The sequence below is a fragment of the Miscanthus floridulus genome, chromosome 14 (assembly GCF_019320115.1).
Source record: "Miscanthus floridulus cultivar M001 chromosome 14, ASM1932011v1, whole genome shotgun sequence".
In the NCBI taxonomy this organism is placed as follows: Eukaryota; Viridiplantae; Streptophyta; class Magnoliopsida; order Poales; family Poaceae; genus Miscanthus; species Miscanthus floridulus.
This window is the reverse complement of record NC_089593.1, coordinates 80,531,608-80,545,301: the sequence shown is the minus strand read 5'-3', so window position 1 is coordinate 80,545,301 and position 13,694 is coordinate 80,531,608. Positions and strand designations below refer to the sequence as shown.

General features: G+C 45.2%; 2 protein-coding genes across 3 annotated transcripts; one reads left to right on the top strand and one right to left on the bottom strand.

Annotated features, from left to right (window-relative positions):
- Window positions 1-2,822: 2,822 nt before the first annotated feature.
- LOC136505929 (rho GTPase-activating protein 2-like) lies at window positions 2,823-3,583 on the top strand. Its single transcript, XM_066501051.1, has 2 exons — window positions 2,823-2,938; window positions 3,229-3,583. The coding sequence occupies exons 1-2, from the start codon at window positions 2,823-2,825 to the stop codon at window positions 3,581-3,583; spliced, it is 471 nt and encodes a 156-aa protein (XP_066357148.1).
- A 932-nt stretch (window positions 3,584-4,515) lies between these two features.
- Window positions 4,516-10,595, bottom strand: LOC136505266 (VIN3-like protein 1). Of its 2 annotated transcripts, XM_066500415.1 has the most exons (5): window positions 10,286-10,595; window positions 8,672-8,737; window positions 6,643-7,294; window positions 5,936-6,246; window positions 4,516-5,840 (listed from the first exon to the last, which is right to left on the bottom strand). In XM_066500415.1, exons 1-5 carry the CDS (start codon window positions 10,320-10,322, stop codon window positions 4,744-4,746), a joined length of 2,163 nt encoding a protein of 720 aa, XP_066356512.1. In that variant the 5' UTR covers window positions 10,323-10,595; the 3' UTR covers window positions 4,516-4,743. The 2 variants fall into 2 exon arrangements, with proteins under 2 accessions (XP_066356512.1, XP_066356513.1); XM_066500416.1 differs by lacking the exon at window positions 8,672-8,737 and having other exon boundaries at window positions 10,286-10,594.
- Window positions 10,596-13,694: the final 3,099 nt, after the last annotated feature.

The following is a 13,694-nucleotide window of genomic DNA, read 5'->3' as shown; positions in this document are numbered from 1 at the left end:
AGATTTGTGTCGGTGTAGCGGTAGAAAGATCACCTTGATGAAGCACGGTCACAATATGCCCATATTTGTCAATGGGAGGACACTCAAGATCTTTCTTACAACATCGGATGGTTGCATTTGAGTGAGTCCAAGCCCATTGACTTCCTCTACAAGAACATTCAAGCGTGAATATATTTCATTAGCACATTCTTTAGGAAGCATCTCAAAGGAGTTAAGCTTTTTCATGACAAGATGATAGCGTTCCTCATGCTCACTCTTTGTTTCCTCATGGAGCGCACAAACGTCCGATCATAGTGCATGGGCGTCTTTGTGGTTCCTCACTCGGTTGAACACATCTTTGCAAAGACCTCTAAAGATGGTGTTTCGAGCCTTTGCATTCCATTTCTCATAATTCACCTCATCGCCTTGTAGGTTTGTAGCATCATGAGGCTTTGGGAAGCCTTGTGAGGCGGCTCTAAGTATTTCAACATCTAGAGCTTCTAAGTACGCCTCCATGTGAATTTTCCAATATGAAAAATCATCCCCCTCAAAGATAGGAGGAGGTCTATCCCCATGAGACATCTTTCTCTAGACGGTTAAGCCTAAATACGTGAGTACGAGGCTCTGATACCAATTGAAAGGATTAAGATGCCTAAGAGAGGGGGTGAATTGGGCTAATTCTAAATTTCTTTGCAATAATTAAATTCAACGGTTAGCCCTATTAACCCCTTGTGCCTAGAAAGTGTTTCTAATGTTCTACCACACAAAAAGTCTTGCAACCTAAGTTCCAATCCTACTCTAGCATAGCAATTCTATGAATGTAAAGACAAGTATTGAATTGCTCAAAGTAAATGCTCAAAGTAAAGAGAGAAGGAGAAACGCGGCGATGTTTTGCCGAGATATCGGAGAGTCGTCACTCCCCACTAGTCCTCGTTGGAGCACCCGCGCAAGGGTGTAGCTCCCCCTTGATCCGCGTAAGGATCAAGTGCTCTCTACGGGTTGATTCTTTAAAACTCCGTCGCGGTGAATCACCCACAACCGCTCACAACTTGAGTTGGGTCATCCACAAGCTCCGCTGGATGATCACCAAGCTCCCAAACACCACCGAGCCGTCTAGGTGATGGCGATCACCAAGAGTAACAAGCACGAACTCTCACTTGACCACGACAAGCCTAATGAGAAGGATGGATGCACACTTTGCTACTCTTAATCTCACTAATGAGGGCTCTCTTTGGGATTCTTAAATCTCAATCACCTCACTAGGACCTTGCTCTTCTTGGCACTCACAAAGATGTTTCTCAGCTATTGGAATGAGCAAAAGTACCCCCACACACGAATGGAGGAAGTATTTATAACATGGACTGAAAAACAAACCATTATGTGCCTCTGCGGGGTGACCGGACGCTCCGGTCATGTTGACCGGACGCACCGGTCAGTTCACCCCGAATTCCAATGATCAAATGGTGACCGGACGCTGGATAGCATCCAGTCGTGATTTTCCCTCTCTGGAACCTTACTGGAGTCGACCGGACGCTAGCCCTCAGCATCCGGTCACTTCACCTCTCAGCGTCCGGTCACTTCCAGACGACTTCACCTTGATCAAATGAACTGATCGGACTCTGCGCCAGCGTCCGGTCACACCGAAGCCAGCGTCCGATCAGTATTTGACCCTCCATTCACTTCTAATTTTCGATCGTACGTGAATGAAGTTTGCTCCAATCGATCTAAGGGCTTTTTAGGAGCTACCTAGTGCTAGGTTTAGCAAGTGTGCACCACACCTAACTCACTAGACTCACCTAGGTCAAGCTACCCGTCCGTACCCCCTTAATAGTACGGCCAAAGGAAAAAAAACAAAGTCCTAAACTACTCTAAGTGTCTCTTCAACACCAAATGACACTTAGAACTAGTCAATCCTTAACCTTGTTGTCCATCATTTGAAAACCAAAACTATTTTTATCGTAGGGGCATGACCACCATGATAGCCCAATCGATCTCTATTACCATGACCTAACTTAATTGTCTCTGCAAAACACACGCTAATCATAGTAATCACGTATTGTCATTAATCACCGAAACCTAACTAGGAGCCTAGATGCTTTCAGGGAGAAAGAATACAGAGATTGTAGCTAGTTCGCTGACGGAGAACGACTAGATCACATTTGTGCGTAAGAAGAACAGAGTTTTTGTTTGTCTTACAAGTCTGAGTCTCCCCTCTCTTTTAGCTCCTGATACTTACTAGTCTGAGCTCCACCTCTCTTTCAGTTCCTAAGGACAGCTCAAATGGTAACTTATGAGTAGCTCTAAGCATATTTTTTATATTTCAGTAGAAGAGAGAAAATGTAGCTCTTAATCAAAGCTAGTCTCATTCATATTTTAAGATTAAATGAGGATTTTATGTGTGGTTATCAATGTTATGAGCTATATGCTAAAAGTTAATATCATTGAAGAAGTTGCAGTGTTAGCCTAAACGTTTAGATGGACTGTTCACATACTATTTAGCTATTTATTCAGGCTAACCGACCATTCAAACGGACTAAACACTGATTAATAAACAGGATAAACGGCTGATTAAACAAATACGGTAAACCACTGTGTAGCGTTTACATGGCGTGTACATGGGCTAAATGGTCGTGTGTACGAATGGTGAGAAATTGTCTTAGAGCTAGTAACTAGCTCATACTATTGATGGTGTCCTAATACATATACTACTCAGGTCTAGGTCGATTTCCAGTACGACACGCACAATCTAGACCCATCACCTTTTTGTTAATAGCTAACGTCTGCTGCTTATCCTGGCCCAATGTTGTTGCCTGGTTGGGACGCGAGGTTAGACGTAGGGTCTGATGCATGCCGTCCAAGTCATGAACTTTCTCAAGACACTGATCTTGAGGACGCTTTGGGAGCGTGATGATGCAGCAACCGGAGAGTACACACCATACTCATCTCCAGCACTGGCTTCGTACATGGGCTGTCCTACGTAAGCCAACTTCGCAAGGTTTGGTTATAGCGGCATCTCAACATTTGGCGTAGGTGGCCAAGGAATTTTTTACCTGGACACATGGGTGGCAGTCTAGTATTCGGATTGAGCGTTATTAGTGTGCCTTTTTGTTTTAAGATCTTTTGTAAGGCAATGTGTATCCTTGTTATACAGAGGTCGGAAGTGTTTCAAGATCTTTATACCATCTTGATGTAACGATCTTGAAATTAATAAAGCTTTCCTTATCAAAAAAAAAAAAAAAAATCATCCAGTCAGCATGATGACGCCGAATGCTGCTATGGCAGCGAGCGGGACATGGACAGGAGCTGTGAGCTGAGTGATATGCACATCCAGATCAGCAAATCTGGGCGACATGCAGACTATCTCGTACGCTACAACACCTGTTTTGACAGCGAACAAGAAGTCGACGACCATCTGAGTGAAGTTGAAGAAGGTTTCTTGCGTTGCTTGGAGCGTGGTCTTGAAGCAGGCAGACCAGAGGAAAGCACAAGAGAGCACTGCAAAATAATCTCGGAGGTCATGGCCGTGGAGGATGCTGAGCTGAAAGCTGAAACCAAAGCAGTGGAGAATGGCATACAGAATGAAGAGGTTGCAGAACAGCTATAATGATGGATGATGGAAGTTCTGTGTTTTTAGGCAGTAAATCTTGTGATTGTAACTACTGAGCACTGACCAATGGTCTTTATTCAACACCTGGTTGAGTGTAGTGCTCCAGTGTACGTGTATGATGTAAACTTGGCTTATCCTTTGGATGCATGGTGCCCCTTTGTTACCTGGGACTAGGGATGAAAACGGTACGGATATTTTCCGACCGTATTCGAAACCGAATCCGTTTAGAGGGGTTGAGATCTGTCCGTATCCGAGTCCGGATATCCAACATCCGATACCGTATCCGTATTCGAATACTCAAATCGCATATTTATGATGTCGATATCCAATTGTATCCTATCCGACATAGTTGACACTATCCGTATTCGAATCCGAATCCGGACAGAAGTATGAAAACAAATGTAATATCGGTGATATCCGTCCGTATTCGATCCGTTTTCATCCCTACCTGGGACTATTCATGGAAATGGTCATTATGTGCAGGCTCATCGGTAACATGAACCCTTGACTCGTCTAGTTTTCCTGTGATCAAGTTAATATATTTTCTCCTCAGAGTATTGTAATATTTGAGTTCATTGCAATAAGTGGAGGATACGATAGTATCAGTTGCAGCAAAATGATAACCCACTTTTCACGAGCTTGTTTGGTCTTTTGAAACTGAATTGTTGAAATCTAAGCCAATAACGTCTGGATTTTTAACAGAACATGTCAATTCGAACTTCGAACAAAGAAGTGACACTGTAAACCTGATAAGAACGCCAGTAATATATCATCACCATGTCAAATATCCAAGCACAGCAACATCAGACTAACACCGTTTATTATAAAAACAAATAAAAGTACCATTACACTGTCATCCCAGTTAATTTTGCCTATGTAAGAATACATCATGGCAAATATCCATGCCGCAGCAACATCAGACAGCTACATTATCAGAAAACAAATAAAAGCACAATTACACTCACTGTCATCCCAGTTAATTTATGCCCATGTAAGAATATATCACCATGGCAAATACCCAAGCTCAGCAACATCAGTTTAACTACATTTATCAGAAAATAAATAGAAGTACTTTTACACTGTCATCCCAGTTAATCTTGCCAATGTAAGAATACTAGAGTATTATTAGATAGCAGTTTCATGCTTTGTCTATCTGGTTAGTGCCACAACTTAGTACAGAAACCAGTTCTTAGCCTCTTACTGGTAACAATTTCTTCGAAGGAATCCAACAGCTGCGCAGCCAAACTACTGGGTTCATCAATCAGGGCGCGGATGAAGGTGATAACAACTCTCCGCTCCTGCTCTGTCGATCTCAGACTGAACCAGGTTAGAAATTTCATCCTGAAATCCTTCTCAATGAGGCCGGAACATTCCAACCAACGTATAATCTTCAAACAGTATTCATAGTTGTCATCTAACTGGCCTAACTTCGGTTCGAAGAGCCTAGCTGCCCGAGCCACCAAATTGCTGTCATCAACACAGGTCTCCTGCTCCAAATCTGATACCTGCTTGCGACTCTGAGACCGGGATTCCATGGCTGGTGCATCCCCTATATGCCCCTCTGCACAAGTTTCAGAGTCACCACAACCATTCGACTTTGTGAATGCATTCTTCCCAGAACTACAGCCGTTCTCATTCTGGCAGTACTCTGTTGGCATGACTACCTCTGCATTTAGGTCTGGGACTGAGGTCTCATTGAGATCGAGCTTGCGGGAGGCGCCACGTGGAACATGGTCCTTATCTGGTATCACAGAATCACTCTGATCACATGAATCTTCAATCTCATCTTTACACAATGCACTGGGGTACCCATTCTCCTCAGTTTGTGCTTTTCGGAATACATTACCCAGCTGACGCACCCGGAATCCTAATGACCTAACATTTTGTCTCTTACCAGCTCTCTTGGCAGAGGATGAGCAACCTTCTGCTCCGTGCTCTGTGTTCTTATGAATAATTTCCACACTCTTGGTAAAGATCTTTGATTCAGAATGGCCCAGTTCACCATCCTCAGTAAATGAAATAATACGGAAGGAATACTCTGTGCAGGGCTGCAGATTGGATATAAGAATCCTTCTTTGGTCTTTGGGGAAAACAGCAGGCTCCCCTGTGTAAGGCGCTTCTCTGCTATTCCAGTACCAGAGTTTATAGCCTTTGATAGTATGATACTGCGAGGAAACAGCTTCCTTGAGAACCAACACCAAAGATGAAGCTGTAATATCTTCAAATTTAAACCTGCAGGCAGATGGGAGTGTATCTGCAGGGCAAAAAGAATTACACTAGGTTTGTCAAATTTGCCAATTGCAGAGTGGAACTGAAAGATGTAAACTTTACAAGACTGAAATAATTTACCATTTTGTTTTGCTTCAGATTGAATGTTTGAACTAAGCCACTCATCAGCCTTTTCAATTGCTAAAGAGCAAAGTTTCTGCACATCAGCAGCAACAGGCAGCCGGCCTACAATACCACGAGCCATCTTGGATGACGTACCATCAAGGGGGCCAACTTCACTTTCCAACTTTGCTTTTGCATCCTCTACGATCTGATGCAACTCTTTGAAACGTGTTGTGCCATCCAAAAGTCTATGACTCAGATATATGCGGGAACAGAGATTATCAACTCTACGAGCATCTTTAGCAACTACCAGCTGCCTCTTCCAGAACCTGCTCAAAATATTCAAAGACGCAGTTAGATCCAAAAATAACAAAGAGTGTTTGCCAAAACAAGAAAAGAAAAAAGAGACAGGAATAAGAGTTAAACATAGCAGAGATCATATATGCACATAATGCTGCAAGTAACTACAGATATGAAATATCATTCTGATGAATGGTTCGACCAATATTTTGAGTGCAACAAGGTTCACCAATATGAAGGAGAATATATAATTTTAAACCAACCAAATCAATGAGGGGTCCAGATAAGATAGGTAAAAGAACATAGGGAAGACACAGTGACCAGCAATGCTTCATGTAGCGTGACTACTTACAAACAAGCCATATATAAAACTTTTTCCATCTGAAATTAAGATAACTCCCCAAGGTAGATGTAAAATCACTCACCCAAGTATTCCAATAACCTTGCCACATGCAGCACAGCAGTAGTTACCATCAAGCTGTATAGATTGTCCAAGTTCTATGCATCCTGCCTTTCGGTGCTTGAGTGCGCACTCAATGTGGCAGGATGATCCACAGCAATCCTGATCACCAGTCTCTGATGAGCATACCAGCCAAAGGCTAGGATCTTTGTTATCATCAAAACCATGGCAAATACAACATGAGCACCTCTTACAAAATGCATTATCTGAGTTGAAGACAGCTTTGCACGCTGAATTTATGCATATCCTTGTGCTAGGAGGCTTTGTGTCTTGAGACATTCCATTTTCACATAGTTGAAAAAGATGGTCCCCCTTTGTTGGCTGCTTTTTCAGAGCTGGACTGCCAGTAAAGCTTGGATTATTATTGTTATTTGAGGAGACTTTCTTTGAATCAATGTTCTTGCACCTCTTTACGGTCACTGTTTTTGGTATTTCTTCCACCGATTTGCATTTTGAAATGCCAGGTTCTTTCTTTTCTGTGTTAACACTAGCATCATTTGACTCTTGTTCTGGTAAAGAACTCAATGATTCCTGGGCATTTTCTGAAATGGTGCTGCTGTCACCAGCAAGCCTATTTTCTTCAGGTGCGCTCGCAGCATTACAAACATTTGTTATCACTGCAGAAGAAGGAGATCATGTTCAGGTATTAGTCATCCAGGGAAATGTGTACAACACAGTGAAATGATGCTGACCCAAGTCGAAAGTAACTCAGTTGCTGAAAAAAAAAATCAAGTGTTGCAGGCACATTAATTAGACCTAATCCTGGTCACATGAAGGGAGTGTTAAGATGATCTCGCCAAAGAAAAGAAACCAAAGCTTAATGGCATTTCAATGAACTGACAGGCATTTGACAAAATACTACTGGGTTGCTGGTATGCAGCTGAACATTGCATGATGTCAGATTAATCCCAAAAATCTGATGCTAATGAGACTTATTGTATTCATATATACTCTCTCTGTGCCTCCATCCACCACACAAGCCAGAACAACATTTGAGCAGTGACTCATTCCAGCATTAAAAGTATGGAAAATTGAATAGAGTTTGGTAAATGAATCCATTTGAAAACATATATTAAAAAAAACAAATATTACCACAGTATTTTCAGTTCTGAAAACTGCAGAGGGCCATGATCCTGACATAGGTCATGGTTCCACGTGTGAGACATCTGATGGCATTTTTCAAAACCATGAACTTCACATTGTCATTAATCAACGTTCTAGGATCTAACCCTAAGGAAAACAATGGTTTGTACATGTTTCCCTGACTTAAGCAGGACTTGAAGGCCTTCATAGGTCAACTTCACTGAAGGCCAAGCTATTTGGAGTCAAGGATACCAATTTGATCTCAACAAAGCATCAACCAATGCATAGTTGATTTTTGAGAATAAGCAACACTCGTGAACTAATTCACATACCAAACTTCCTAGATCCATATGCTGATTAAACCAACAAAAGATGGTTTAAAGCACATTGACCGAACCATTATTAACATTTCAACAGTACATTCCTTCGAGTCCAACATAGATTTAAATACACATTATTTGAGGAGGGTTCCTTTTGATTAAAGAAGATGCCATCTGAATTTCTCTGGAAACATTCTCAACAAATGTGACTATTAATTGCTTACTGGCAGTGGATCTAGAACAGCATGTACAGAATCAAACTGCGCAAATATAGGCCTCAGAGAGTATTCTTAAAAAGAAAGCATCACATAAATAAGCGGCTATCAGTACTACCCATAGGTAGATGCACAGCAACATGGTGTCACAACACAGGAGTACAGGACCCACAGATCACATGACGGAACAAGAATAAAATCAAACTATATATGGACGATGCATAGGCTAGGTTAGTGCTCCACAGAAGCAGTAGACAAACCCATCCACAGCCGACCGGATGGATCAAATAGAAGGAAAGATTCAGGTTTGATTGCTCACAGCGAAGAAGAGACACCATACGGAAAGTTCGAACAATCCAAGCGAGTTAGGGCTTACCAGCAGATCTGAACGGATCCCCACTCAGCGCCATCCTGGCAGAGGAAATGGGGCAAGGAGGAACACCTGCCAAGTGAGTGAGTGAGTGAGAACGGGGGAGGGGGGATGGATGCCGTCAGGGAGGAGGCTATGAAGGTGTGCTCCAGTGGAAGGGGGCGCCGCCGACCACCGAAAGGTTCTTTTTTTCCCCCTTTGGTTGAGAAAATAGGAAGGGTTGACTCACGCAAATCCCTGCTATTTAAATAGTTGGTGCCTACTCATTTGTGCCGAGATCTATCACAAGGTCCTGTTTTGATCTGATGACACGTAACTTTCCAATACCATGATTTGACAACTTCAGCCTGATATATTATCAGTTGATATGATGTTAAAAATTAGGGTACAGTGTCCATTTGCTTTCGCTCTATGAGTTATTGTTACAGCCAGCGTACAAAATCAATTGGGCTGCACAGATTTTGTAAACCCAATTTATTGAAGTTGGACTTTTCCCCATAATATAGTACTGTTTATTTTTATTAGTTTAGCACCAAAATCCAACAATTTAAACCAAACCAAATACCAGGATACCCAAGAAGCAATACAATTTCTTTGGGAAACCTAGATTCCAAAAATATTTAGTAAAAAAAATAGAATCTTGAAAACTTTTGTCATATCTATTATTCATGAATGCATCAAGGTTGTAAAACATATCGTGGGGAGTTCTTACGTCTCAAAACTTGCTTCACAAAAATTTGATTTGCTGCTGCCGCACACTAAACTCGAAACACTGGATCACGGATATTGATGCATGTGTTGCTGCCAAATCATGAGCCATCCAATAGAGAAATCTTTAACGCAGATAACCATTTGAATCTGATCCCTTTATGTAAAAAAGAAAATCCCCTTTTTCTCAGTTACCAAAAAGTTACATAGAACTACTTATAAAGTTGTATAAAGCATGTAGACATGGAAGCTTTCGCTTGTACACATTCAAAGCCCATCTGTCTCATTTGGAAGTTGAGAAACTTCCTTAATTCCCTTTAATACCAAAAAGAAAAAGTGTGCTACATTGTATTGACCATTTCAGGTGGAAAGTTTAGTCTTTTCACAGTTCCCCTCCTAAAATACGAGATAGCACGAACTGAACCAGTAACACTGTGACAGCAGCAAATAAACCACGCAATTGGAAAAAAGTGGAGCTGAACAGAGTACTAGTGTGAAAAAACATACCCCAAAAAAACAATAGATGCCGCTTTTTAATCACTCTGGATCCTCCATGTACAATTTTATTTGACACTAAATTGGCCAACCTCAATGGCAGGGGCATTAGAGGGCGGCGTGCAAGACCAAATTGAGTGAATTGTATGATCAATTGAGGGCAAGAAACCAAGAACCAGAGTAATAATAATTATCTAGTGAGTAAATGGATACGAGTATGACAAGGTAGCAGCACAGCTAACCGACAACGTACTATGACAGCTAAGCGAATCGAGCCATGGATGACGTATGGACCATGCTCAGCAGCAAGCAAGCAAACATATCCAATCCCGCACAAATTCGGGGGTTCGGTGGATCGCACAGGGGGCATAAAGCTCAGGCCACCCCGCGACCCAGCGGGCGAGGTGAGGGGCTTACCGGCGAGCTCCGGCGCGTCCCCGCCCGACGTCGCCATCCCGGCGGCCGACGGGTGGGGTCGGAGGATGGGAGGGACTCGCCTGCCAAGGGAGCGAGCGTGGTGGGGATATGGGCCGACGGCCGGAGCAGTCCCGTCGAGGCGGGGCGGGTGGGTGGGCGGGCGGCGGAACGGAGGCTGGCGGGCGTAGCGTAGGTGGCTAGCGCGCGGCGGCGGAGAGGGCTCCGCGAAAGGGTTTGGGTTTGCTCGATCGAGCGAGCGAGCGGTGCTGTGCTGCGCCGCGTAACGGGAAACGACGTCCCAAGTTGGCAACTTGGCTTCGGTCAGATTCTTTTGCCCTTTTTCCTCCACTTTTTTCCCACGACGATGGATTTTGATGCGCACGAGAGATAAATCTGACCGAGATTTACTGTCGGAGATTGTGATGCAATGCAAGAGGTAGAATTTGCTCCAGAAATGTTAGGCGATTTTGCTCGCTTTTTTTCTTTTCTTTTTTCTTTCCTTTTTCACTCTTTCCTAGAGAAAGAAGATCAGGTTTAGGGGATGCTTGGGACTGCTATGTTTCACGTTTTTCCAGCTTCGCTCCATATTTTTTAGCTAAATAGTTTTAGCTTCACGCACTCTATACGAGAAAAAGGGTGAAAACTCTAGTTTTCTGTAGAGCTGCTCTACGGTAAAGTTTGTATAGCAGAATTGTGAGGTCATCCTTTTCTAGAGTTTTTCTTTTATAAGGTGGAATAATCATTTTAGTCCCTCAGCTATCATCAATTTCATCAATGAACTTTGTTTCACCTGTCAAAAGCTTATTTGTAGGCTCAATTTTATCCTAGAACTATTAAAATATCTGTTTTAATTCTTAAACTTTACATTTTAGGCTCCATTTCATTGTGAACTATTAAGGTGCATTTTTCTTCTTAAACTTTTCTTTTCATCTCAATTATGTTCCCATATCCTATGTGGAATGCCACACCGTCATGCCTGGTCAGCACTAGCACCGCCCCCAATTAGAGACAAAAAGGTTTAGACTAAATCCTTATTACCAAACGATCTAAAATCTCTTTAGCGGCCATTAATAATTATAATATATTATTTTAAATGTTACCTCGTAATGATATGTATATGTATATGTTATATGTGTCGGGTACCATAAAAGGGTCCCCTAAGTGAAAACCGAAAAAATCGCTTAGACCATATCAAAATCAAAGCCAAGAGACAACTATTGGCTAACCCCGGCCTTGTCCGAGGGCCACCGACTCTCCGCCCTCTCGAGGCCTCGCATGAGAGGCCTCGGATGGCCTACTGATTTTCCGCCTCGCTCGAGGCCCCTCGCACGTTAGGCCTCGGACAGGGAATCGATTCTCCGTCTCGCTCGAGGCCCTGCGTGTAAGGCCTTGGACGGGGCATCAATTTCCGTCTCGCTCGAGGGCCCCACACGTAAGGCCTCAGACGCGGTATCAATTCTCCGTCTCGCCTCGAGGCCCCCGCGCGTAAGGCCTCGGACGGACATCAATTTTCCGTCTCGCTCGAGGCCCCCCGCACGTAAGGCCTCAGACGCGGTAATCAATTCTCCGTCTCGCTCGAGTTCGGCTTGGCAACAGCCCCGTCGCCTCCGCCTCGACCGATCTCCCTGACAGAACGTCACGTCCAATTAATGCGACCAACCACTCCCTGCGAACATCAGCCGGACGACGGCTTGACACAGCAGAGCGGCCGACGAGACGGGAAGTCGCATCAACACCATACCGTTCGGGACAGGACGGGGCAGGGGTTACCGGCCGCTGTGCTTGGTACTGTGCCCACGACCGACGCCCGCATTGCACTATGCTACCTAACCCCTGCTCCAGGAACAACGCGACGTGGGGGTGTCAAGTCTGGGTCACTATAGCCTCAGAATCAGTGTACATAACCGATTGCTCTCTCCAAGCCTCGGCAATTTACTTCAGGGTCTCGGTAGCTTCGGGATTCGTGCCCACCGAGCCCCCACAATGGCTCGGCCTCGGCACCAACCGAGCCTCGGCTCTTCATACTGTCAACGCATAGCGACCGGCACGTTGTCCGCCATGCCCTGCGTCGAGCTATCACTGGAGCTCCCACGTCGCACAGGATTGGGTTGACCAACGCGTCGCCCCGGTGCATCAAGGACAAGGACCGCTCCGTCGACCATGCCGCCACAGTGATGAGCTACAGGGCTCGGACATGCTACCTCCGCTTATAGGACGCCGCGTAGTGAACGCATGTATCACCCCTGTCCCCCCTTCAACTATAAAAGGGAGGGATCGTGGGCTGTTTCTAGGGACGGACGAGATAGACGAACACGAACACAGACAGACTCACTCACTCACGCAAGCGACCACTCTGTAACACGCACGCTTCCCCCGCTGCTTGAGATCAACATCTCAAGCAATTCACACTGCTCCACGCAGAGACCTGGGACTAGCTCCCTCTCTCGCCCTGCTTGTAACCCCCTACTACAAGCACTTCGGTGCAAGGAATACAAGATCGATCTCTTAGACTGGACGTAGGGCACCTCTTGCCTAAACAAGTATAAACCTTGTGTCTCTTTGCATCACCATCCAGGATTAGGAGCACGCAGTACATTTTCACTAGTTGGTTGAGGGCCCGCCGGTCCAAAACACCGATAGTTGGCGCGCCAGGGTAGGGGTGCGACTGTGTGTCATCTTCGTCATCCCGATAAGTTCCGGATGGCAGACCCCGTGCGACCACTGCGTCTTGGCACGATAATCTGGTTCAGGAGCCTAGAGTTCATGTCTCTAGGATATGAGTACGATATGCTACTCCTCTCACCCAGAATCCCACCGACCGTTGACGACGTCACGCCCTAGTACCCTAGGCGTGGGCGACGCCTAGGCCCGCCGCTCTTGTCGTGCTCGCCAGGTATGGCACGGCAGGACCACCTCGACCCCACGCAAGCTTAGGGCTACGCGTCGCGCTCCGCCGGTATCCCCTGCCCAGCTGTTGGCACAAGGTCCCTGGTTGGGGACCTGTCTAGCCTGAGCTTGGACAGGGGAAAGGCGCCGGTGGCACACAGCGATGCCCCCGTCATCAAGCTCTGCCCTGCCACCTCCTGTGGAGTCGACTCTAGCGGAGCAAAGCCCGGCGATGGCACCATCCCCGTACCCCTTCGGGTTAAGGAATGCCGCCGCCACCTATGCTTCCGCTTACGCTTCCGCTCATGCGGAGCCCTCAGGACGCCACCAACGCTTCGCCCTCGACTTTGACCTACACCCGCGCTGACTCCTCAGAAGAGGACGAGGCGTGGGCCGGAGCGGACTTCTCTGGACTTCGCAACCCTAAAGCCATGCGCCGCTTCCTGGCCACGAGTGACTACTGCTTCTGCTACTTGACTCTAACGACGAAGGCACTTACGACCCCACTCGTGAGTGCTTCCAC